Source organism: Bos indicus x Bos taurus, chromosome 10 (genome assembly GCF_003369695.1).
Source record: "Bos indicus x Bos taurus breed Angus x Brahman F1 hybrid chromosome 10, Bos_hybrid_MaternalHap_v2.0, whole genome shotgun sequence".
In the NCBI taxonomy this organism is placed as follows: Eukaryota; Metazoa; Chordata; class Mammalia; order Artiodactyla; family Bovidae; genus Bos; species Bos indicus x Bos taurus.
In genome coordinates, this window is record NC_040085.1 from 10,686,926 (window position 1) to 10,713,078 (window position 26,153).

The window sequence follows — 26,153 nt, forward strand, 5'->3', positions numbered from 1 at the left end:
GTGTAGCACAGGGATCGCTGCTCAATATTCTATAATAACCTAAACGGGGAAAGAATTTGAACAAGAAGAGATACACGTGTATGTATAACCGAATCACTGCTATACACTCTCGAAACTAACATAACACTGTAAATCAACTATACTCCAGTACAACTACACTCCAGAAAAAAAGCTACCAACACTTTAAATCTCTTCCACTAACAATTTTCAAGGGGACACAGCCCAAATTGTCAGTGGACAAGTGGGGTGAGTTGGCCACTTGACACGAAGAGCCGACTCATTGGAAAAGACCCTGATGCTGAGAAAGACTGAGGGCAAGATAAGGGGGTGGCAGAGGATGAGATATATAGGTAACATCACTGAGTCAATGGACATGAGTCTGAGCAAACTCCAGGAGATAGTGAAGCACAGGGAAGCCCGGTGTGCTGCAATCCATGGGTTCTCAAAGAGTCGGACGTGACTGAGCAACTGAACAGCAGCAGCAAGTGGGGTGAGAACCCCTCCACCTGCCAGGTTCAGTGACCTGGAGCCAGCGTGGAGCAAACTGAAACGTGAGCTCTGGAAGTGGTGGGTACCATCAGCTCACTGTGTCTACTCTGCCTAGAGAAACCTTTTGCAAGTTGCTGACCAAGGGACAATACTCTGCCCCCGCCCCCATGCTCAGGAACCTTTTGACTGTCTAAGGTTCCCTTAATAACCTGGATCCAAGAAGAGAGGGTGTGGATCAGGTCTGCAGTAACCGGGTTTTGTAGGCCCTCCACGAGCACACACACGCCTTCAGGCCTGCTTTCCCCAGATGGACATAAGTTCCCCGCAGACCAGCAAGCCTGGGCCTCCGTCAGTCCCTCCATCCCCTCTCACCTGGAGGGGAGACCCTAGAAATCCTCTAACTCGTGTGATAAACATGCCCCTCACTGCAGGCACGCCAGTGACCAGGCTTGCCAGATACCCGATCTCTCACCTCTCTCTGACATAAGCCAAGGCACGAAGGCAGAATCCTTCCACCCCATGCCCAAGAGAGCCCCAGATGACTGACTGAAGTGGGCACATCATTCGACACTTGCCCAGCCCTTCACTTTTCCACAGATGAAGAAACAGGCCTGGAGGAACTAGGTGACTTGCCCAAGGCCCCTCAGCTCCCAGACCAGGAGGCCAGGCCACTCCTCCCCGCAGAGGGGCAAATCCAGCTGTGCCATGGGGCAGGTACCAGCTGCTGTTGCGGCCTCGTGGGCCCTCCCTTCCCTGCCCTTTACTGCTGGGGCAGGACTCCAGGCCCCTCACCACCTTCCTCCCATCACTCTCCTGAGTCAGCCGGCCACAAGCCCGTTCTCCCTCTCCCTCCTTCGCGGGATGCCCCAGCTCGAGAGCCTGTCCGTAATTCCTGCCTTGTGAGGCTCTGGCAGGCGCAACGATTAGACGGCTGCCTGCTTAATGACAGGGCGATGGCTGCGTTCACTCAGAGCTGGAGAAGCAATTACCTCGAAAATGGGGGTCACAGGCCCCACTCGTTGGCTTTAATTGAATTCCAATATCTGCCTCGAGCTGCCTTGACCTAACGCGTAGCTTCCTAAATACTCCTTGAAGGAAGCAGAGCTAATCCAAGCAGTGCTTCTTCTCCTCAATTCCACTCTTTCTTAGAACTTTTTTTTTCAAAAACTATTTTCATAAGAGGATTTTAATTCCAAAGGGGGAGGCGGTCGGGGGAAGAGGGGACCCCACTGTGGCCATGGCAGGGGTGGGAGGGCTGGGCCTATAGTATGGATGGGGGCAAGGGGCTGGGAGAGGAGAAACTTCAGAGAAGGAACTTCCCACCTTGAGCCCTTGCCTACCACTCTCAGCACGGCCATCCAGCTGTGAACTGCCACTGAGGAGGAGGACACTGGCCCCACACCAGGGCCGGACCGGGCAGGAGGTGGCAGGGGAGGAGCCCTGAGCTGAAAGCCAGCCTGGGGCGTCTGGCCTGACTTTGCTCCTGAACGCTGTGTGACTGGCTGTCACTCCCAGCCTCTATAAAGCAAGGGTCAGTTGAATCAGTCGCTCTCCACCTCGGGCGCTTTCATGCACTGCCCCCGGCCCCTCACCAGGACATTTTGCAATGTCTGGAGACATTGTGGGGTGTCACAACTGTGTGTGGAGGTCACCGGCATCCAGTGGGTGGGGACCAGGGCTGCTGCTGAACACCCTCCCGTGCATCCTCACAAAGCACCCGGCCTCAAAGTTCATGAGCCTAGAGGCTGCACGACCCTGGGCTGGGTGGTCTCTGAGGAGACCTCAAACTGTACAATATGGTTTCCCTGCGGGGGGCTCTGCCTCCCAGATCACTGGCTAGAAGCAGTTACCACCCACTCATGTTCTCCTTCCCGGCCTCCTCTCCACTCCTCCTGCACAGCAGGTGAGGGTCTCCCCTTTCCTCACCACTCCCAGGATTCAGACCAGGCTAACACTCCCCTGCCCAGCCCCCCGCAGGCAACTCAGACCAGAAGGACAGAAGCCCATAACCATCACAGGTGCCACTGACATGATGAAGGGTGAGGATCCACCAGCATCACTCTGTCACTCCAACCCTGCCCTCCCAGCAGTCCTGGCCCAAAGAGATGAGCTGGTCCACCCCTCTTCTGTAACAGATGCAGACACTAGGGTGCGAGGAAAAGACGGGATCTGCCTGAGGTCACACGGGGAAAAAGTGGAACTAGAACAGAGGGCCCCAGGTTTCTCCCCAGAATCAAGAGCCCAGTGACATCATTCACCCCATCAAGCCAGAACATTCTGCACCTTTAATTCCACCTGGAAATAATGACTGCACTTAAGGACAAGGAGAAGAGTGAAGACCAATCAAAGGGCTGGAGAGACCCTGGCCAACCCATCTACTGCTTCCCAAGCCAGACTACGGTTCAGAATGATCTGGAAAAACACAAAAACACAGAGGCCCAGTCCCATCCCAGACTGATGGAAAAGAATTCTGAGGGGGGTGCCCTGGAATGTATATTGTTCAGAAGTCCCTTTGGGGACCCACACTCAGGAAGACGTGGCCAGGGGTCCTGGCTGGACTTCACACAGGTCCATGATGGATGCTCAGCCAGGCAGCTCAGCGCACGGGACAGCAAGGCCCAGACCCGAATGCCACAGCACGCTTCACAGCACAGAACAACAGAGACAGTTCTGACCTCAGGAGGCCAAAGAAGGGCGGATCTTTGCCAGGGAAGGGACAGGCCCCCAGGGAGGTGGGAGAAATCAGGCTGGCCTCCAAGGTGATCCCAGAGCCCACCCCTTCTCTGTTGGAGATGCCAAAAGCCAGGGTAGGATGGGGCTGATGAATTTAGAGGTGGATTAGGGTTGGGTCAGATACCCCTTTAATCTGGGGACTGGGAGGCAACTGGGGAGCCACTGGGGAAGATATCTAGGTGGGTCCAAGCCCGTAAGACGCTGGGGGCACTGGAGCCCTGGGGCCGCACTCTTTGAGGCCAGCTGAGGTCAGGGTCTGTCTCTGGTTACGGTAAATGGGAGGAATAAAAGGGCTATACACACGGTGAGAGGCAGACTGGGGAGTCCACGTACCCCGATGATGGCGTTCAGCTCTGTCATGGTGACCTGCTTGGCTCGCTCCACCGCCTGCGCCACCTGCTGCTGGTGCTGGAGGAACGAGGTCCGGGTCAGAGGTGGCGGCTTCCCTGCCCGAGGAGGCATGGGGTGCGGGGACCACGCGGGACGGGCAGGGTCACCGTCCTAACAGGAGGCAGACCAGGGCCACGAACCCAAACAGGACTTGGGGGACGGGGAACCCTTTAAACCCTTTTCAATGAGCATGTATTACTTTTGTAATGAAAACGTCCCATAATTTTAAGCCAAAAGATGGCTATTTGTCAACTGTCGCCCTCTACCACAGGAAAAAAAATCTTTATTTGAGGCCTCTGAGAAAGAGCCAACATCAGACGATGCTGCTGCATGATTATTCCCCTTCTAAATGCAGTGACAGTGTTGTTGTCCATAAAACAGGAAGGTGTCCTGTTTTTAGGAGAGGCAGCCTGAGTACGGAGAATGCTGTGAGTTTTCAGGATGTTTGCAACTACATTCGAAGGGTTCAGAAGAAAAGTACATGTATCTATACTCAACCTGTATCTATGTAAACAGAAAACAAACCAAAAAAGCATGTGTCTATAAACGTGGGCAAATGTGGCACAATGAACCCTGATCTAAGCTATGGACTCGGGTGCTGACGCTGAGATGCTGGGATGCTGATGGCGTGTGAGGCAGGTTCATCCGTTACTCCAGGGTGGGGTGCTGATGGTGGGGAGGCTAGGGGACAGCTCTGTACTGTCCATTCAGCTTTGCTATGAACCTCAAAGCACTCTAAAAAATTAAGTCTTTTTTTTTTTTTTTAATCTTTTTTAGAGCATTCATTCCCTTCAGCCTTGGGGTTGACTGGCTGCAAGACCCGAGGGCATCACTTACATCCTGCTTTTACAGGAATTCAATCAGGTAAGGGTCAGTACTCTCGCTCAAGACACCTAGCACCTAGGAGGGAGTGCAGGTGGAGGGGGCCTGGAGGGCAGGCCTGTCCGAGCTGCAGTAAGCTCTACGGGCCCCTCTCGGGCAGCCCACCCGTCTGCCCTGCACCAAGGGGCCTCCTTGGAGAGGGTTTTCTCCTACTGCCCTCCAGTCCAGCCCTGTCTCAGGTAGGGGCCAGGGGGGAGTCTCCTGGAAAAAGTGCTTAAAGATGACGTGACTGACTCTGTTGTCCCTGATGAGTCAGAACCTTTGGGTAAGTGGTTCCCCGCAGAGGGTCTGGCTCCTGGCACTGACTGGGCAGGCTTCCTTGCTCTTAGATGTCTCCAGGCGTGGATGCTGGGGCATGGGGAAGCTGAGGCTGGGAATGCTGGCTTGGACGGGCTGAAGGGTGGAAACGGGAAGAGGCAGAGATACCCACTGCCCATTGTGGCTCCGTCACAGGCCAGGACCCTCCTCTTGGGGCTCAGCAGAAGCAGGGAACAGCTTCCACCGGAAGAAGGAGCAAACGGCCCCTCTGATTTGCCAGAGAAGGTTGTAAAGCCCCAGGCTGTCAACTTCTGTCCACGTGAACGGATGGACAGGGGCCGCTCTGGCAAGGCACAGAAGACAAAGCGAAAGAAGGTCTTACCTCTTGTGACAGGAAAGGCATGATCTGTGCTAAAATCGTGTTCAGCCTCTTCGCAATCTCTGTCTGCAAAGGGAAAGAGACTGCGTGAGGCTAAGGCAAATAAATCAAGTCGCCAAAATGTCAGACTGTGGAAGGGCAACCCCCCGCCAAACCACAGGCCCTCGACAGGCTCCGTCCTTCCACCCTCTATGGACCTCCTGCCAGGAGGCCTCGCTGAATCCACAGCGTGAAGCAATTCCTTCCCACTCCCTCCAACCAACCCAATTTCCAGGAGCTCCAATTTCCTATCAGAGGTGGTCTCCGTGTTTGGTTCAGAGCATACAGTTCGCCTCCTCTGGAATGGAAGCCCTAACCAAAACAATGCAAAGCTAAACAAGAACAACCCCCATACCACCCACTGCGGTGAAACCTTTCATAAGAGCGGACGCAGCACGGTGAGAAGGAACTGCTTTGCCCGGTGGCCCCACGGGCAACTGCAATTCAGACTCTCAGATGCCCAGACACATCAGGAGGTGGTGGAAGACCCCCGGATGCATGTGCCAAGTGCTCCCTGGTGCTAGCCTCATGCCCACTGATGTGCAGTTGAGAGGGTTTCCCTCACTCCCACTTCCCACTGCTGCCTCTCCCCCTGCAGACCAATCCCTCGCCCTTCTAGTGCTGTCCAGCCGGAAATCCCACCATTGATGCTTCCTTCTGGAGAGAGCAAGCCTTGCCTTCTCTAAGATGCTGCTCAGAACGTAACTATCAGAACCCTAGCCCTTCATCTAAGCTGATCACAGAAAGGCAGATCAATTCTCTGCCCCACCCCTAACACCCCAGAAAAGATCACACTCAGAAAAACATCAGCTGGGGGCTTCCCTTGTGGTCCAGTGGCTAAGACTGCGCTCAAAATACAAGGGGCCTGAGTTCAGTCTCTGGTCAGGGAACTAGATCCCACATGCTGCAATGAAGACTGAGGATCCTGCATGTTGCAATTAACACCCAAATAAATCACAGCCAAATAAATATTAAAAAAATTAAAAAGAAGAAAGAAAAAATCAACTGTTTTTGCCATCCATCTATGTGAGCCATCTCAAATGAAGAATGGTTTAAAAAAAAGAAAAAAGAGTGGGGCTAAATGGTTAACAGTCCAGGCAGGAAGGCTGAGGACCACTGACAGACAAGTCTCAGAATCGCCTCTCTTATCCCATTCTGAATCCCAAGGCTGCCGGGACTGAGGTCCCAGAGCTGGCTTCAGAGCTCTCATCAGCACATAGCAATCTTTGAGAGACAAAACCATGACAACAGCCTTTAAAAATCTGTGATCATCTGCATGTCAAATGACTCCGGATGAGAAATGCTTGTGCATTTAAAGTAAAAGCAATGCTGTCTGAAGGCTTACAAGCAGACCCGGGCCCTAAGGAGAATTCGTGGGGCCAGCACTCCTACTACCCCAACCCCCCACCACAACCCGTCCCCAGCCATGATGAAGATGCCTCTGGTTGGTGAAGAGATGGGTCTCAGGCTAGGAATCTGTGGGCTTTTGTGGGCCCACATCCCGGGGCTGCTGGCTGCAGTGCAGGTTCCAACACAGACCCCTCCTTGTCCAGAGCAGCAGGGGCTCCTGGGTGGGGATCACAGATCACAGCTCTCTCCCGGAACACTCTAGATTGGGCACTGGGGGTAAAGCAAGTCTTTGGTGCGAAAGACTGTCCCTCATATCCTGGACCAACCAGTGCCAATAATGGTCCCATTTCCAAACGCATCCTTGGCTGAGTTCCAAGGGAGGGACCACAGCCATATCTGTACTTTTGGGGTTTACTTCAGCAAGGACACTGTACAGGAGGGTTTGTCACAGCATCCGTGCTAGCCACATATGTGCTCAGTCGTGTCTGGCTCTTCGTGACCCCATGGACAACAGCCTGCCAGGCTCCTCTTGTTCACAAGATTTCCCAGGCAAGAATACTGGACTGGGTTGCCATTTCCTCCTCCAGGGGATCTTCCCGACCCAGGGATCGAGCCTGAGTCTCCTGCATTGCAGGTGGATTCTTCACCACTGAGCCGCCTGAGACGCCACGCTACACACATTTGGGGCCAGAGAAAACTCTGTTGGGTGGGGCTGCTCCGGGCACTGTAGAGTTTTTAGCAGCAGCCCTGGCCTCTGCCCACTAGATGCCCATCATTCATACTTATAAGGCTCCTGGGACTATTACTAACTATTGTATAAATTATTAATCTAGGTAAGTGGAAAGAGTTCTAGTCCAAAACAGGGCCCCTTCTCATTTCTTTTCACTTTTTCTTCTCCCACATTGATTGATAGTGGGAAAGGGAGATGAAATTATAAGAGTCAGAATTGTATACGTCAGGAATTCTGGAAACAATCAGCTCAGTCCAAACCTGTATAGAACAACATAATCACTCACCTGTCACATGTTTATGCGCCAAATAAGACTAGAAAGTTTTATTTAAAACACAAAGCAAAGAGAAATAAAATAAATCATCCTTACCAATGAGCTTAGGGAGCTCACTGGTCCAATGTCTCTTACCTCAAATGACTGGCATAGCAGAGACTAGTACATGATAGATGCCCAGTAAAATCTAGAGACAAAAGAATCTCACTGGTTTCCCTGCATGTGTGTTTCAAGACTTCATATTACAGTGTCCCCTGGCTGGGGATGTGGGCCTGCCTCACTGTGGGCAGCATTAGGCAGAGGGACAGTGGTGGACAAAGTGCTGACCTACAACAGGGAGATGGAGCAGGCAGCCCCTCAAGTAGTGGTTAAGCCAGACCAGTCCAGTTAAGCGGGTCCCTAGCTATTGCCTGCTTCTCAGCCAGGAAGGCAGGCGGCAGGCTCTGAACCTTCCCTGTCACTTTGGCCCACTCAGTAACTATAGGTCTTACCATCTTCAAGGTGGGTGGTTATCAAGGAGTCCTGTGTGTGCATGCTAAGTCACTTTAGTCGTGCCTGGCTCTTTTTGACACTTTGGATTGAAGCCCACCAGGCTCCTCTCTGTCCATTGGATTCTCCAGGCAAGAATACTGGAGTGGGTTGCCATACCTTCCCCCCAGGGGATCTTCCCCGACCCAGGGATTGAACCTAGGTCTCCTCCATCTCCTGCATCAGCAGGCAGGTGCTTTACACTATCGCCACCTTGGAAGCCCATAAAGGAGTCCTAGCTTTTGCTTACTTCCTCTAGCAAACAGGTCAAGTGTCAAGATTTTGTTAGGTGAAGGGACAAAATAAGAAGTAGCCAGCCAGCCTTGCCCTTCCCCGCATCTTTTAGCAAACGTGTGGCCATAGGCTGCCTCCAGGTGGAATCTTCCCCTGCAGGGCCTGGTCCAGAGCCCAGCATCCTCTGGTTATGAGGAACAACCTACTGGGATTCATGGAGCTCCAACTGGTTCCAGGCTTGGCATCCAGGCTACAAGATGACCACAGCTGGGTCGCTCAGAGCAAGTCCCCTCTCATCTCTCCTTTCCACCACGGGGAACAGTTCTTGCCTCCCAACCCCACAAGTCAACCAAGAGTCAGCAGAACAAGATACAGAATATTCCAGAGGCTTGGGATATCAACCTTCAGGCTCTCCCCTGGGGCCCAGACTCAGTGAAGACCAGCTTCTCTGAGAGGCCGTAAGGCCTCTGGCCCATCATGGGTCAGGGCTCATAGGTCTGAGGGGCCGTAAGGCCTCTGGCCCATCATGGGTCAGGATCCATAGGGCTGAGGGGCCGTAAGGCCTCTGGCCCATCATGGGTCGGGGCTCATAGGGCTGAGGGGCCGTAAGGCCTCTGGCCCATCATGGGTCGGGGCTCATAGGCCTGAGGGGCCATAAGGCCTCTGGCCCATCACGGGTCAGGATCCATAGGGCTGAGGGGCCGTGAGGCCTCTGGCCCATCATGGGTCAGGACCCATAGGGCTGAGGGGCCGTGAGGCCTCTGGCCCATCATGGGTCAGGGCTCATAGGGCTGAGGGGCCGTGAGGCCTCTGGCCCATCATGGGTCAGGATCCATAGGGCTGAGGGGCCGTGAGGCCTCTGGCCCATCATGGGTCAGGATCCATAGGGCTGAGGGGTGGGGAGGGGGCGGTGTCACCCTTGGTCCCTGTTCTTGGGTCTGGGGACTTCTTTCTGGGGGGAAGTGGGGGTGGAGAAAGTATGCAAACCCCATCCCTCCCAGCTGGGACTGTCCCCTGCCATGGGCAGCACCGCCCTCCTGGTCTCCCCACCACATGGAAGCAGGAATTGAGCCTTGGTCATCTCTAAACCCATGGCTCGGTGGTAAAGAATCCTCCTGCAATGCAGGAGACAAGGGAGAAGTGGGTTCCATTCCTTGGTTGGGAAGATCCCCAGGAGAAGGAAATGGCAACCCACTCCAGTCTTCTTGCCTGGGAAATCCCAGGGACAGAGGAGCCTGGCAGCTACAATCCACGGGGTTGCAAAGAGTCAGACACGACAGGGCAACTAAGCACACAGGCCAATCCAAACCTGAGTTCAGCATACAGCAGAGGGCCAGAGAATGAACAGGAAAATTGTTCCCTAAATGACTTTAATTCTTTAATGTTTATTTTTTTGAGGGTGGTAACTGAGGACGGGAAGCTCTGCAAATACAAAGTTGGCCTAACAGAACCACTCTTAACAACAATAATAATGGCTAACATCCCCAGATCCAGCTGTTCTGAGCATTTTACATGGGTGAGCTCACAAGAACCCTATAGGAAAGGCACTTCCTATAAATCTCCAGTTTTCAGATGGAGAAACTGACGCCTGGTAATTAAGCAACTTCACTAAACGACTTCCTACCAAGAAGCCAAATTTCGACATTTTGAGAGAGCTCAGAGAAGCATTTTTGAAAGAAAAACTACTGTCAGGGTTAATAATTGACAGCATTTCCGATTAGAACAGCTGTTAAAACAGCATTTGATCCAATTCAAACAAGCTCTAAACATTCACTTCCAAGAAAGGAAAGAAAAAAAGAATCAAGACGTGTGGCTTTAACAATCAGGACAGGTCACAAATCACAAATTGGATCTAGAGCCTATTTGTGGCATGCCGGGCATCCCGTTATCAATATGGCAGCTGGGGCTCGCGGGGTAGACCTCCACCCTCCCCTCCATCTCGGCCTCAGCAAAGCCTCTGCCTTCGAGTCAGAGCCTTGGAGGGGAACCTGGGAGGAGGCGAGTGCCAGGCAGCTGGAGGATGGCTTCCTTTGGAAATAGGTGTTTGGGGAGCCTGGTACTGCCTTTCAAGGTTTCTTTTCAAGTGTGGTTCAAAGAAGGCAGCTTTGCTGGTGGAAAAACATCATTCCTCAGAAGGAACTAATCTACTCAACACAGAGAGGCGTGCACAGAGATCCTGCGAAATCCGGAGTCTGCGCTCCCAACTGGCTCTGGCTGCAGGAGGAACATCTGTCCCACGTCTCCATCGAGACTGTTAAGCAAATAAATGTCGGAACACAGGATAGTAGGGGGCGAGTGTAATTTCCCCAAGAGCTGCCTGCTCAGTGTGCCTTAGGAACTCCCATTCACGCAATCATCTCCTCACTGTAGCAGGATCTCGGAGCATCCTGCTATAAAGAGAGGGCTTTCTCAAAGTACACTGCTCCAGTCACAGCCGGCCACTCACATTTGCTGCAGTTCCCATCCTTCTGACCTTTGACCCAGGACACTTAAGGGAGATGGAACCTACTCTTGCCCCACACCCTCAGCAGCCTCTTGCTCCTGGCCTGCAGCCTTTAGCCAGTCTTTGGCTTTTCTTTTAATTTAAATGCCTGCTCAAGAAACAGCTGACAGCCACTTCCCTGAGACTCTCTCTCTGGTACTTAAACTGCCAGGTACTGATCAGGTCTAGAAAATGCAGACTTCATTCTAACCTCAGCCAAATACAAACAAGGAGAGAGAGGAACCTGACTGCTTTAGAGTTCTGAACCCTGAGCCACACAGAAATGACCTGCATGGCTTTGGGCAAATCCCTTCCCTCATCTGGGCTTCAATTTTATTGTCTGCAAAACAGGGGGACGATAATAAGATCCAAGAGCCATCGTTTAGAGTTTGAGAATACTAAATGCTCCCAAGTTGCTCTGTGACACAGGGATTCCTCCAGAAAGCTCAGAAAAGTAGAGCCGAGCATGAGTTTAAAGGACGAGCAAAGAGGCAAGCCACCTTGAAATGTGGATGGACCTCGAAATGTGGATGGATGCTGAGTGGTGTGGGCGAGACTGGGGCTGGCTGGGGCTTGGTCCTCAGGACCAGTCTTCATGGCACGCGAACCATTCGAGTGTGTCCATCAGCCAAACTGCCCACAACAGTCACAGAGCGGGCAAAAGCAGGGATGTCCTATCCTATCTGTGAGTGTCCAGCTGCTCCTGTCTGGGTTCTTTGCATGATTCACAAGGAGCTGCAGCCAGCCAGGAAAGGGCTCAAGGTGTTTCATTCAGCAGGAAGAAACCACTGCCTCCCTGTGAGGCAGCCAAGGGGCGGCTCCTAGGTCCCTGCTTTCGCTTCTAAAACAAGGACTTCTTCACCGGACAACCATGCAGGCTCTTGGAAAGAGCTGTGTGATTCTGGAGATGCGTTTGTGGATGTGTGTGAGAAAGATGAGCTGAGGAAAAGATACCTACGTGAGACCCTGAGTTATATTCCAAGCCATGTGGAATGCTGGCTTTCTCACCAGCTCCCTGTCTGACAAGCCATGTGACCTCTGAAAAGTCACACCCTGGTGGCTGGGCCTCTTGAAGCATGTACGTTTGAGGTGGCCACTTCAGTCTGCTCTGAGGTTCTTGAATTTGAATCGGGTTTTACCTAGCTCTCTGACATATGTCCTGGAGTGTTTAAAGTTAGTCTATCTCACCTTGAAGTAACATCACAAGGGCAGAGGGAGAGGTTGGAGGCTGCGCAGAAGGCCTTGGAAGCGCCAGCGGCCAGGTGCCACAGTCACCCAGCAATCAAATATTAGAAGATTCCAGAACAATGCATCCGAGCAATTTTACCTTAAAATATCCCATTGCATTTCCTAGGCAATTCTAAATTGATAGGCCCTCGATTATTGGACTACAAGATGAAATTCCTTGCCAGGCAGTTTCTCCTCGAACCAAACTCAGAGAGCACGGAAATAAAATAAGTGGGTGTTTTATCACCAGAGAAAAGGAAGTCCAGGGAGGGATGAGGCCTCCAGCAAAAGCTGGGGCGGGGCTCCCAGGCCCCACTCCATCCCTACCATGTACAGGCTCAACAAGAGAACAGTTCCACGGCACCTTTAAGAAGGGGGTGAATAAATGCCCCACTTAGCAGCCAGGGAGATAATGACCCCTGCTCCTGGAGGGGCCGGGGAGGTTTACATCACAGATCACTCAATGATAGGTGAGCCTCCTTAAAGGCCCTTTTAGCACTGACATATTGATCAAATTATATATAACTACAACGCCATTAAATATTTATGCTTCCGAGGAAGCCTGCTGAATTCTTTATGCCGGGAGGGCTTGGAACAAGAAAAGGCCCAGCCCTGGCATGACCCTGAGGATCTGTCTCCTGGGGGAGGGCAGGGACGCTGCCGGGGGCTGGCCTCTGACACTGGCCCCCACGCCCTTCACACAGAGAAAGGATGGCAGCCCTCATCTGGCAAGGGCAGATGAAAGGCGAGGGAGTCTGGGGGCCTAGGCGTGACGTGACCCTGCCACGTGCTCCACTGAAAGGAGTCTCACCTTCCTTTTCTGTGCTCACCAGAAACCTTAGACATTTTCTGCCAAGAGTCCAGGGAGGAAGGGAATTGGGAATGGTGATGCTAAGTGAGGAAGTGAGGGAGTGGTGCGGGGTGGTGGGTGGCGGGGGTGGAAGGGACAGAGTTAGTGTCTAGGCCACTAACCCTGGAAAGAGCTGGCGATGCAATGTCCAGAGACCTGCATGCCTGCCCCAGGTGTGTCCTGTGCTAGGACCTCAGCTTCCATTGCATAAATGAGGCAGATTTAGGTTCAGGATAATAGTCAGTGCTCTCAAAACCAAATTCAGTGCTGTATGCAAGTGAGTACCCTGTCCTGGACAGCATTCAACTCCAACCCTACAGACACACGGGGGTGGACACCACTCCATGGGAGGGACCTGGAAATCTGACAGCCAAGTCCCTCTCTGCCTCTAAGGCTTTCATTTCTCAGACTCTCAGTTTCCATCCACCGGGCTTCCTGTTAACAAGATCCAATAATCTTTAAATATTTGTTCACTTTAATTTCTTGGTTTCTAAAACACATTAAACTCTGCCTGCCTCCCACCCCCACTCCAGGGAATGGTCCTCAAAGAGCCTGCTTGTGTAGATGAACAGGGAAAGTCTTTTCAAATTACAGCTTCTCCCAACACTGTCCATTCATCCCAGGCACGACCAACCGACCAACCCACCAACCCCCTCCCCATCTCTCCCTCCCCTCCCCATCTCTCCCTCCCTCCCCTCAGATAACCCCCAGCCTCCCTCCCCCACCTTCCCAGACTCCATTGGCCAACTCCTGCCAGGAGGAAAAATTCTCAATTCATCCCTGTGGGGTTGCCATGGCAACCCCCAGCCACCTAATCCCCCTTGGAACATTATGCAAATCTCCCTTTGCCCCTCAACAGGCTGTAAAAGTCACATTACCCTTGCAGAGGCAGCTCGTTAAATTTTGGGGGTCTCCCTGTAAGGTCAGTGCTACAAATGAAGCATTGGCTATTGGCTATGAATTTTAAGGATGGGCCTCTCTGGGAAACCTGGGGGGCAGGAAGGGGAAAGCAGGATGTCACAGTATTCCTTAACAGACTGACCGTGGGCAGAAACAGCCCCATTTTACCCTCACCACCAAGTTCAAAACCCAAGAGCACGTCCTTTTCCTAGTTTAAAAGTGTCAGAGGGGCCTGGCTTCCCCAGACAAAGATGGCAGAAGTGGTGGCATTTCATAGGCCTTAAAAATCAAGATCAGGTATTTAAGAACTTGTTTATATCATCGGCTCGCTCTCAGGCTGGCCTCCTCCCAAACCACCAGCACATTCACCGTCTCATTTCACAGATGAAGAAAACAAAGCCCAGAGAGGGCCTGGCTGCCCAAGGTCACACAGCAAGGCAGTGGCCCTAGAGCCAGACTTCCTCCTCCTCCATCATGGGTTCTCAAGCACAGCAGCTTTGGCTCCCCCGGGGACATTTTGGGGTGTCACAACTGAAGTGGTGCCACTGGAATTAGGAGGTAGAGCAATGCTGCTAAACACCCCAGGGCAACCCCACCACGAAGAATTATCCGGCCCCCAAATGCCAACACGGCCAGGGTGGGAAACCCTGGTCTATGCATCACTGACACTTACATTTCACTGAATTCTTAAAATCTCTGAGGACTTCCCAGCACTGGAACTGAAGCCCTGACGCACAGGTGGGTCTGGAGGTGGGCCAGTGGGCAGACCACAAAAGACCACACCTTGATGTGGCCTCTGGATAAAGATCATTGGTCCAAATGAAACAAGCCTAGTTCTCACTTCTGAACCCACCCCTAGTCGACCGTGAGACCGCAATCCAGCCACTTAAACTCTTGAAACATCCGTGTTCCTACTGTGAGGTGGGGCTTAAGGTGTCTACACGGTAGGGCTGGCATGATGGAGCCAACCAGTCACAAATGAGAAAGGGCTCTGGGAAGTCTTACAACATCAGCAATACCAAGGAGCTGGTCCTCGCTCTCTGAGGCCTTGGCAGCTTTGGGGACTGTCCTGTTTTGAGAAGCCCTTGTGAGATCTCCCCACACACAGAGGAGTCAATATACATCATCTCACATCATCCTCAAAACACTCTATAAATGCACAGGCCCATATATGATGCCTCCGGCCACACATGGCTAGTGAATGTTCACTAAAGTTCAACTTGACACTCAGTTCCTCGGTCACAACAGACACATTCCAAGGCTCAAGAGCCCCATGGGGCTGGTGGCCACCATACAGGCATTTCCATGACTGCAGAAAGTTCTATCAGACAACATTGCTCTAAAGGGAGGCAGGCATCCTCATCACCTCTGTTACAAATTCAAGTTCACAGAGGACAAACGGGCCGCCAAGTTGCACAGCCAGTAGACCCTGATTGAGGACTCAAACCTAAGTTTGTCTCACTCCAAAGCCTGTCTCTCAGCCACCAGGTCAGGCCAGCTCCCAGATCCTGGTCCTTTGCCCCTAACTTCCCAGGATCCCCACTTTGAGAACCAACTGACTTCTAATGAAGAAATTCTGATTCCACTGGCACCTTTGTGAAAAAGGGTTTATCAATGACGCATCACCTGGAGGCCTGGGAAATGCCCAATATTCCTGCAAAACCAGAGGACTGAGAAAGGGATGTGGTCCGAGGGACAGAGAGGGAGAGCCAGGGAAAGGTGGTCCTTTGAGAAGGGTGGGTAGGAATCAGGTAAGAGATGAGAAACCAAAAAATGGCTAACAGAGGGATTTCCCTGGTAGTCCAGTGGCTAAGACTCCAAGCTCCAATGCAGGGAGCCTCAGTTCCATCTCTGGTGAGGGACCTAGATCCCGCAGGCCACAACTAGGTCCCAGCACAAATAAATAAATTAAAAAAAAAAAAAAAAAAAAGGCTAAGAGAGACGATCACACACACACACACATGCCACCACCTTAAGGAATTCCTGCAGACTGAGCTCCATGGTGCCACACACACTTCCTAAGTGACACGGCCAGAGGCAAGCCGACGGGGGGAGGACCCTGGCAAGGGCAGGTGCCTCTCTGGGGCTCTAATGCTCCTCATTTCTGGCTGGCTTCGTGGAGAGCTGTTTCCCTGGGATGAAGTGTGAGGCCCTGGGAGACAGGGTCCCTGGACCTCAGTCCCTCCAGAGTCATGCCCTCGGACTCCTGCTTTTAGGCCAAGCAAGACTCTCCATGGGTGACGGAGCTCTGAGGAAGAGTCCCTGTCTCTTCTCAGAGGAAGGGTTTAAGGAGATGCTAAAGCACCCACTGACCGATCAGGCCCTGGCCAGCTCACCGCCTCCATCTGCCGCATCTCATCTGTTTGTCTTCCCACCAGACCATTCAGCCCCTCACTCTAGACCATGTGGTATCACCTGCAGCTTCTCCACAGGGCCACACAGAGTTGGACATGACTGAAGTGACTTTAGCAGATGCACACAGCTTCTCCCAGGCCCGTGAGTCTGCCCAACGTCTTCCTGGGCAGGAAGTCTGACAGAGCCTGTACCCGGCCCCACCCCAGCTGGAGGACGGACTCCTGTCCTGGTTCCCCAGTCCACGCTAAACTGCCTTGCTCCTCCCCAGCAGATATCACCACTGATTCCCAAAGCATCTGCCAGGATGTTCAGTTTCAAACCAGGAGGAGAACAGATCTGTTAACTGCTCTCCTTTAAGAAGCCCTGGAGACTGGGTAGGGGCCCCTCCTCCAACCCTTCATCACACCGTCCTCACCTGGGTGGGTGGTGAAGGCGTTTAAAACCAAAGAAAGCCTCCCCAGCTGACCAGGCAGGAAGAATCACCTCCCCTGCCCCTTGTTGCAAAGAGTTGGAAAGAACTCTCTGCGTTTGATGGAAGACGCAGCCTTCCAGTGCAAACTAAGAAGCTCTCATTTGGAATTAAAAGAAAAAAAAAAGTTGAAGAGCTGTGAACAATGGTTATCAAGGATTTAAAAGGGCAATGAGATAAGGCCCTGGCACTTGGAACTCCAGGCCCATATAGATAGCTAAGGCATGACAAGCATCATTGACTAAGTTACCTCCAAGCCATTAACCCTTGCTTCCTGCTGCTTAGGTCCTCCTATAATCTAAATGCAGCATGCTTTCCTGGCTCTTCCCCATTCCTTATCCCCTCATACCTCTGCTTTATCATCCTTCCCAAGTATCTGGTTCTTCACCCCTCTCCTTTCTTCCCCTCACACTGTCCTGTCATGTGAAAGGAGGGGGGGGAAGCGCTTAAGCCTATTAAAGACACGTTAAAATACAGGTTTATGACATATTTCTTTCTACAATCACGACTTTCGCAGCCACAGGCCTCTCTCAGTAACCTGAGAAAGCCTGCAACATTCCCAGAACGATGTTACACAGGGTCAGCGAGCCCCTCCAAAAAAAAACTGGAATGTAACAGTCCTGGTCTGTGCATGCTTGTGCGTGCTCAGTCGCTAAGTCATGCCTGACTCTTTGCGACCCCATGGACTGCAGCCCGTCAAGTGAAAGTTGCTGTCGTGTCCAACTTTGCGACCCCATGGACTACACAGTCTATGGAATTCCCCAGACCAGAATGTGAGAGTGGGTAGCCATTCCCTTCTCCAGGGGATACTCCGTACCCAGGAATCGAACCAGGGTCTCCTGCACTGCAGGCGGATTCTTTACCAACTGAGCTACCAGGGAAGCCCTATAGCCCACCAGGCCCGTTCTCTAGCCACAGGATTTCCCAGGCAAGAATACTGGAGTGGGTTGCCATTTCCTCCTCCAGGGGACCTTTCTAACCCAGGGATCGAACCAGGATCTCCTGTGTTGCAGGCGGATTCTTTTCCTGGCCTGAGCCGCCATGGAAGCCCAACAGTCCGAGTCCCCCACAAAATGCACACTGTGCACCCACGACGGGCTCAGGAGCCTCTGTGATACAAAGTGGTCTTGTCCCTCGCGGCGCTCACAGCTCACTGCTGCTCCACACGCTCCCCTCCCACCCCAGCCCCAGTTTAGGAACACAGCCTGGTGGCACCCTGAGCATACAGGTCATCTTCACACCCCAGGCCTTTCCTGACACGCTCTGACGCTTTCCTCCTGGTGTGTTTGTCCTGGACCCACATGGCTGTGAGTTTAGGTTTCTAAGACAAAAATGTCTTATCCGCTTTGCAAACAAGTGCTCCACAAATGTGAACGCCTGTATTATTATAGTCTCTAACTATAGATCAGAATTTTCACTCTGTCTTCATAAAGGCTTTCTCTTGGCAGTGTCTAGAGGTGGCGGCAGCTGCCCCAGGATCCCACCTGTGTCCCTCGCATGGCAGGTGAACAAAATGGGGCCCCTCTAAGGAGCCAAGGCCAGACTCAACCCCAACAGGGCTCCCCGGTCATCTCAGCCCCACTGCTAGGAACTTTGTTCTTCCTTCACCCTGTAATGGGTCAGGGAAGGTTTTGGCTACAGCAGTGAAGGGAACCCCTTCTCAAAAAGATATTGCACCATTAAAGTCATGATGTCATGGGGTGAAGTGGAGGGAGGTATTTGTTCTTGGGCAGAATCTTCAAAGCTGAGTCAGTGGGTCCCCCTGTTAATCCCCGAAGCTGGGATGAACGTCCCCTGCAGAAGGCAGGTCCCTGCCCTACTCATCCTCATGATTTTCAGAGGAACCTCTGTACAGAAGGGCCTCCTAAAATCTGCTTTCAAGGGCTTAGAGGGTTGTAATCTGACTCCCCAAAGGCTGACCCCTTTCTCCCTCAGGTGGTCTCTGCCTGCTCATCCACGGTGACAAGGTAACATCTTGGAAGCCTGCCCCCCTCTACCCTCACGCTCACCAGGCAACATCCTTACCCACGGAAGAACTCTACATCACTGCTGGGGAAAACAGCAACTCTCCCGGTAACCTCCTCCAGAAGACCCTCAGGGGAGGCACCCCACCCCCACCGCATACCCCACAGGCTGCCTGCAGTGGATGGTACCCAGACCTTACTTCTGTGGCAGCAGGAAATCCCCCCTTCCCTAAGTTTCTCCTTAGCCTCAACTTGAGAGGGAACATTTCTTTTGAAAGGCAAGAGGAAAAAAACAAAAGCCAAGGGAAAAAAGCAAAGAGAGAAGGGGAGAGAGCGCATCTTGGCTGTGAGTCTCAGAGAGCATTTGTTGAAAACAAGATATTGTCCCTTTAAGCATATAAAAACAAGGCCCTTGAGCGCGCAGTTCTCACTCTGGTACACAATTATGGGTGCTTTCAGCTGTCTAGCACTACTTCAAGTGCTCTCTTAAACCAGACTGTCAATGGCATGTTGAAAGCTATTTTGCTGGCTTGCTATCATTAATAGCAAAGTGGAGAGCTGGGCTGATGAGAATTAAATATGGGGGAGGGGGTGGGTCATAACCAGTCATTACAGAATTACCAATATGAGCGAGAAGACAATGCCACTTTGGGGGATAAAGTTCAAACCAGCAGATGATGGTGGGGTAGCCAGCAGGGGAGGGAGACAGACTGCAGAGAGCAGCCCCCACCCCACCCCCCAGCCCGGCAGATGGACGCGGGCCAGCCTTAGAGAGCCATCTGGGGACGGAGGAGCCACAGAGCAGCGAGTGTGAGCGCCGAGAGGCCTTGGAGATCACTTCGCTGCAACATGTCACCACCTCGCCTCCCACCCCAAGTGGAGTCCCTCCTCCCCTCCCCCCCCACTGCCAGTTCCCAAGACTTGTGGACTTGTGGCTTCCGGGACACATAGCCCCGTGTTTCCAAGGGCTGCTGCCACCCCAGAGGAGCCTCCGGGGGTGCCTGCCTAATGAACCCTCGCTTTAAGACTCGGCTCAGGTAACAGCCCTTCGGTGTAGTCTTCGCTGGTGTAGTCTTCTCTGACCTGACTCCCCTTTCCCAGGAAGAATGAGCAGCTCTGTCCCAGGGTGCTCCTCCCGTGACACTGGCCCTGTTAGCACTTACCTCACTGCATTGCAATGACTCATTTAGATGCCCAACTCCCCCTGAGGAGGGAAGGGTGTCTGTGAAACCAGCCCCAGCCCACACCCAGCACATCCCAAGCCCCTAATACCCGTTTTGGGAATCAGTCCAACCCCCTCATTTGACTGATGAAGAAACTGGATGCTGAGCCAGAGGAGGAAGTAGCAGGAAGCCCCGCAAGAGCAACTCCCCCTCTCCTACTCACAAGGCTGGGGGAATGGGAATTCCACCCTCTGACAGTAATCCTGAGCAAAGAAAAAGCAATGTGTTTACTGAGCACCTATTATGTGCAAAGCACACACAGGAGACCTCAAAAGAGGGGCTCCCCACAGACACTGAGACTTTCTGCATGCGGATCAGTGGGACACCCCACTGAGGTCTGGCCTGGGCTACCTTTCCCTGGTATCCCAGGATTTTGTACAAACAAGATGAAAAACATCTTGCCCACACAGGAAGAAAAAGGGAATCCCTCCCTTGACTGACTTCAACAACAAAAAGGAAAAAAAGGACCTCTGACACAGACTAGGCCTTCCTGTACGAGGGGGAGGAGGAAGCCACAGACAGAAAGAGGAGCTCTGTGCCCCTCCAGGAGCTCCTGGTCCGGCAGGATTCATGAAGAGTCTTCAATAAGGTCCCCACCCAGGACCAGTATCCATGATCGGTAGGGACCACGTGCCCATCTCCCAGATCATTTCAATAATAGCGTGGATAAGAAGGAAAAGAGCCAGAAAGCACACAGACCCTCACTCTGACAGCTCCATAAACAAGAAGCAATGGGCTCCAGAGAAGGCTGGAATGGACGGCAGCCTTGAGGGTCCAGGGGGCAGATTCTTCCTAGGTGGTCAGGACAAGGTGAAGGGAGCTTTCAACTTGGTGGACCCCAAAGTGGAGTGAGGCAGATACCCTCCTCCACTGCCGAAGAGAATGAGAGCAGAGACAGCTCTGGAGAAGAGCAACAAGGCAAAAACACCAGAAGGAAACTGAGGCTTTAGAGGGGTTCCCGGATCCCGGTATTCTGACCAAAATAAATGATACTCAAAGGTATTTTTTCTTAGCTCAATTCAGATGCCACAAAAACAGGGACTGCCCTAGTATGAAGAAATACATCCCCTTCAATTTGAGGGTCCCAGCTTCTCCCTACCCAGACTGACTCGACTCCTGGGCAGGGTTTTGGTAACTTCATCACTTGCTGGTCCCCTCTCGCTCCTCACACCTTTACAGCGGCCACAGAACTTCAAGATGTTATACCTGAAGATCTTCCAGCCCAAGCCCCTTTTTATGTGGGTGTGAGGGCCCAGAGAGGGGAAGTAATAAATGAAAATGTTCCATCTTCCTTTTCAGCCACATCCATGGCCACCCCCATGGCCATGCCCATCCTCAGGTGAAAGACTCACAGGTTCTGCCACCTTTCCCTACCTGTGAACCTTATCTCCGGGATTGCTAGTTATACACTGTGTTTATTACCAGGCGCAATGAATCATTAGTTGTGCAAATAGCTGGCGGTTCAGAAGAGGACCCTGGGCAGGCAGAGAGATTCAGCTGATATGGTTATACAACCCGAAATGGGGGACTTTGGACTTCGGTGTCACCAGGTCTGTAGCCTTAACCTCCTGAGATAATAATGCAGAAAGCAGCAATGGTAATTAAAGACACAGAGTGCTATTAGTTAATACACGAGCACTCTCCATTTCTTGAGTTTTGCTAAGAGAGCTGGGTCGGGAGGAAAAGCGGCAACAGCAGCTCCTCTGGTAACTTACTGGACTGGATGGATCTGGAAACCTCAGCTCCCCCTGCCTGGGCCTTAGTTCCTTCATCTGGACCTTGAAAGGTGTGCAGTAGAGGCCAAAGGGCTCTCCCAGTTAGAACAGAAGGTCAGAGGAAGGGCTGCTTGGTGATGGGAAAGTGGGGGCATGACACATTCCCCAAATCAATAGGCCTCCAGTGTTCTTCCAAAACCTCAGTGATCACCAGCAAGGGGTGAAGAGGCAGCCTGACCCAGCTTTTCAGAGCATCAGTGCCTCAAACCCTATGCACTACAATCGCTCTGGAATGCCTGTTTCTACGCTGGCTTTGTGATTTGTGGCTGACACTGGACAGTGTCAGCCTCTGTGGGAACAAGATGGGAACTGATGAGCTGGCCAGCCATCATCACCTCCCTGGCCTTGCTGAATCACCCTTGACATCCTGCCTAGAAGCAGAGGCTTGGAGGAGGTGGGTGACCTCTTGAAATCTCAGGCCAGGCCCATGATTCTGTAATCTCTGCTTTGCCACAATTAGGGAGGGAAACCGAGAAGGGGAGGAGAAACCATCGACTATGTTCTCTGGGATTCATTCGACAGCTTGGAGAAAGAACACAGAGGGAGACAGAGAAAGGGCCAGGAAAGGAACCAGCCACAGTAAGTGTAACCTCTCAGTAAAATAAAGACTGGCTGCATGTACCTCATCAGCTGCCCTCTGTCAATACTCAGGCCCGTCTGGCAGAACCTGAAGTTCCGAACTAACAGGCATTTCCCATTGAGCCAGCAAAGAAGGGCTTTTGAAAAAAAATATGTGGTGGTGTTGGTAAGAGGGGTGCGTGTGTGCACGCATGTGTGTATGTGTGCATGTGTGTGTGAGCTGGCTGAGGGCTGCCACACTTCCCAAGGTGCTAGCTCTGGAGATCATCTATTATATAAAAGTACAGACAGTCCCCACCCCCACCCCTGAGCTTCAAGATGAAGAATCCAGCCTGTTTGTTCCAGGCAGATGTAATCACACGAACAGTCAAGTCTAGAGGGCAGGACACTGCATGAATAATTCAAGCACTCCAGTCACTTGATTGTGTGTGCAGATAAAACACCAGTCAACCGCTAAACAGGTCAGCTGATAAACTTGTTTGCTCAGGCCTAACCACCATCCGCCAAATGCACCCAAGACCCACACTACAATTAGTGGCCGGTTTTCTTCTGCAGAACCCTAGCAAGCCTAGGGAGGTGGCCAGCCCCAGGAGGTCAGGACTGCATTTCTTAGTGCAGGGTTTCTTCACCTCCTTGCCTCTTTGTTCCTACACAGCCACAGGGCGATTTCACCCAACTCAGAGGTTGCTGTAAATCCAGCAAAGGCACTGTGCTCAGAGCACAGACAGTCCTGCTGGGAAGCAAGTGGGAGCTGAGGCTCCAAGGCAAAGGTGAGTGGCAAACAAGGTAAAGTGCTCGGTCTGGAAGCCAGAGGCCCACGTTTAAGTCCCACCTCTGCCCTCCTGGCTTCCCTAAAGCCTCGGTATCCTCGCCTATAAAAAGGGGGCAAAGAAGACATCTATCTCCCTCTGGCAGCTCAGAGGATTAAATGAGATCATGTCGCCAAACCTCAGGCATTCTCCTCCTAAGAACCCAGGGTCTGGGGACGGGCCAGAAGCCCCAGATGCACACAGCTGCTTCTTATGTAAACCCCACCACTGAATGCACTAGGAAGGTGAATAACTCTTCCTGGGTTCAGAGTGGCCCAGGACTCCAGGAGCAGCTTCGCTCCAACAGCCAAGGTGGATTCTTTGTGCCAAAGAACCATCCACTTACAGACACAGGGAACACCACCCATGCAGACCTCAACATGCAACGACATATTACACCTTAATTACGAAGCTTTTAGAAGAACGGCTGCTATAAATTTTAAACCTGGGTGCAATTACCCTCTCTAAACACACCCAAGATACCAAGCACTGAGGACAAAAAAAGAGGGGTGGAGAATGGGAGGCGGTGGCATCTTGCATAACAGCCCAAAGTCCTCGAACACCTGGGACCCCCGTTTCACTTCACACATTCTTAATGGACCAGTCGGATCCAGCCAGTTCCACTTCAAGTTAGGCAGTCTCTAGCCCATACTCCCGGGAGCAAACATCTTTACTTACAAACTGGTGTCTGTTTATGATTCTTGTGGGTCAAGAAGTAAAAGCCTGGTAGCCTTTTCCTGTGTCTCCCTAAAAAGCTAATCCCTGACTGCCTCCCCACATTCCTCAACAAAATCAGGCCCCTTTCTGGCTGCCCTTCACCCAACACTGGGGTTCCCTCCAGAAAGGGGAAGGAACCTGGATTCCAAAGGCTCTCTGTGAAACCACTGGAGCAGGCAGGCAGGAATCTACAAGCATTCCAGAGGTCACCTGCCCTTCTCACCTGCCCTGGGTCCTGCCCTCTTAAAGAGCAAAATTTAAACCTTGTAAACCACTGTTCATTTAGAGCAGAAAATCCATTCAAGTCACGGTCACCAAAGGCTAGAATGAGTCAACAGCCTTCTGAGATTTCAAGAACACCAATTGTTAAAAAGAACCATCGGCCCGCGCCATTTCTCCATGCCAAGTCAACGCTAATCGCTGGCCAAGCCAAACTATAGGCGGCCTCTCCTCGGAATACAAATATACAAACAGGCCTCTCCCACAGCCCTGCCCAGTGCCCAGGACAGAGTTACTGATATGCACTGAGATAAAGGTGTTTGTATTTGCCCAGTTTGAGGTATACTGTTATTAGAAGAGTGACGATACAGAGTAGTTTACATATCCATCACACACCAGCTAAACTGGTTTGACTTCAGGATTTCAAAGCTGAGCTCAACCCCCAGCCATCTCAGAAGTCCTAGCTAGGCTGCCCCTGGGCTTGTTACTTCACCTCTCAGCTTCCCCCTGGAAAATGGGAATGACCGAGGCAGCCTTTACATTACGATGGAGATGAGAAAGTTGCCTCATATACGTAAGGTACGGGGCTGTAACTCATCCTGGATTTATATTTTTAAGCGGTAGGTAGCCTGTTCCCTTAAATTTTGACAGCTCAGCCTGGCTTTTAAGACTCTTGAAGTTTAATCTTATCAAGGTAGAACATCACATTTTTGCACATGCGCACACACACACACGCATGCACATACAAACACACACACACATACACCCTCCTGCCCTTCCTTTTGTAAATTTTACATTAAAACAGATTAAAGCATCCAGCCACCTCTGGGTTACAGGAGTTTGTAAAGCGGATGCTGAACGGGCAACTTGCCTTTTGCTCCTTACCCCTCCACCAAGATCCAAGACCAGGACAAACTTCATAAGCTCGGATTGCTAAAAGCTCAACATGTCTGAGAACTCAACCAAGCCTCAGACCCTGCCTGTCAAGAGCTGGATCTGTAATTAGATATATATCCTAAAGCACTTACCTGTTTGTGCATCTCAATGTTCAAACCGTAGGACATCTCGTAGTACTAAAAGTAAAAAGAACTGCCGTTAACTCACAACACCAAAATCTGTGTTCCAGAATCGGCTTTGGCCAAATGGTACTTTTAGGATACATTTGCTAAAGAAGTTTAAGTCAAACCCCAAAGCCAGCTAACAAAGGGGCTGAAGAGATGAAGGACTCAGGAGTGTTGTTCTCATCTTACAGAATACCCTATGTGCAATAATACCCTATGTGTAAGAAGAGTTGGGCCCTCCCTCCCACCAGCCCTGCCTGTGCCATATATCCTGTTTATACAACGTTCGGGTTCAACAGGGAATCAATCCTGTGAACACTGGGGCCGCTTGCCCTATCAGAGTTCTTTAGCAATGTGTCCAAGGTCTCTTATGTGGACAGCAGTGCAGGGAGTCCCACATATGGACCTCCAGTGCCCTCCTCACCATCAGAAGATTAAAACTTGCTGGAAGAGACACTGGGAAAAGGGAGGACACGTCTACACACTGCCCCAGGGTCCATGAGATTCTCAGTGGGGTGATCCCTGAGTGAGCGTGGAGGCAAAAGGCTCCTCCACTCTCAGGAACCCCTGGGGAGAGAGAGGGAAGGGGAGAGGTCTTATGTCCCACTCTGGCTAAATCCCAGGGCTGCAGAGCAGAGAAGTTTCTACACACTCCCAGGAGGTCTCTAAGAACGACTTTTATCCAACCCCGAGACAGGACAACCAGCCCTCAGGGAAACCTTCAGAACACAAATCAAAGGCGCACAAAGGTAGTGTACAGGGAGAGGGGTTGGGTTTCTCTTTCTGCCCCTCCTCTCACCCACCCTCCTCCAAGTGGCCCGGGCTGACAGAGGCTGGTGAAAAAGGGTCGGATGGCACACCCGGACTACACCCGCTGCGGGGGCCGCCCCGCGGAGGCTGGGCAGGGCTCCCCAGGCCCCCGCAACCCTGGCCGAGTCCCAGCCGCCTCTCACCATCACATAATGGCGCTGCATCTCCGTCTTCTCGTTCGCCAGCTTGTCGTACTCCACTTTGAGGCTACGAGGGCAGGAGGAGCCGGCTCAGGCCTGGGGCCTGCACAGCCTCCTCTGGGACCCCAACCCCTAGGGCGTCTCAGAGCCACTTGGCCACTTTCCTGACACCCACCCCCGGGGGTACTCCCCTCATCCCGCAGCCTCGGGCGGAGGGGGACGTGGGTCCCCGACACAGGGAGGGGGAGTGTAACAACTTGAAACTTCCCGCGGCCAAACGAATGAAC

General features: G+C 52.2%; 1 protein-coding gene across 10 annotated transcripts in view; it reads right to left on the reverse strand.

Annotated features, from left to right (window-relative positions):
• The window catches only part of TLE3 (TLE family member 3, transcriptional corepressor), a 48,668-nt gene that overhangs the window by 20,383 nt on the left and 2,132 nt on the right, over positions 1 to 26,153 (reverse strand). For 5 of the 10 annotated variants that reach the window (XM_027553084.1, XM_027553087.1, XM_027553085.1 and 2 more), the window contains 4 exons: positions 25,870 to 25,933; positions 24,884 to 24,928; positions 5,135 to 5,197; positions 3,526 to 3,630 (listed from right to left, as the gene is read on the reverse strand). In XM_027553084.1, the coding sequence (XP_027408885.1) occupies positions 3,526 to 3,630; positions 5,135 to 5,197; positions 24,884 to 24,928; positions 25,870 to 25,933 (277 nt within the window). The remainder of the gene's footprint in view (positions 1 to 3,525; positions 3,631 to 5,134; positions 5,198 to 24,883; positions 24,929 to 25,869; positions 25,934 to 26,153) is intronic. The other 5 variants (XM_027553089.1, XM_027553090.1, XM_027553091.1 and 2 more) reach the window with 1 other exon arrangement.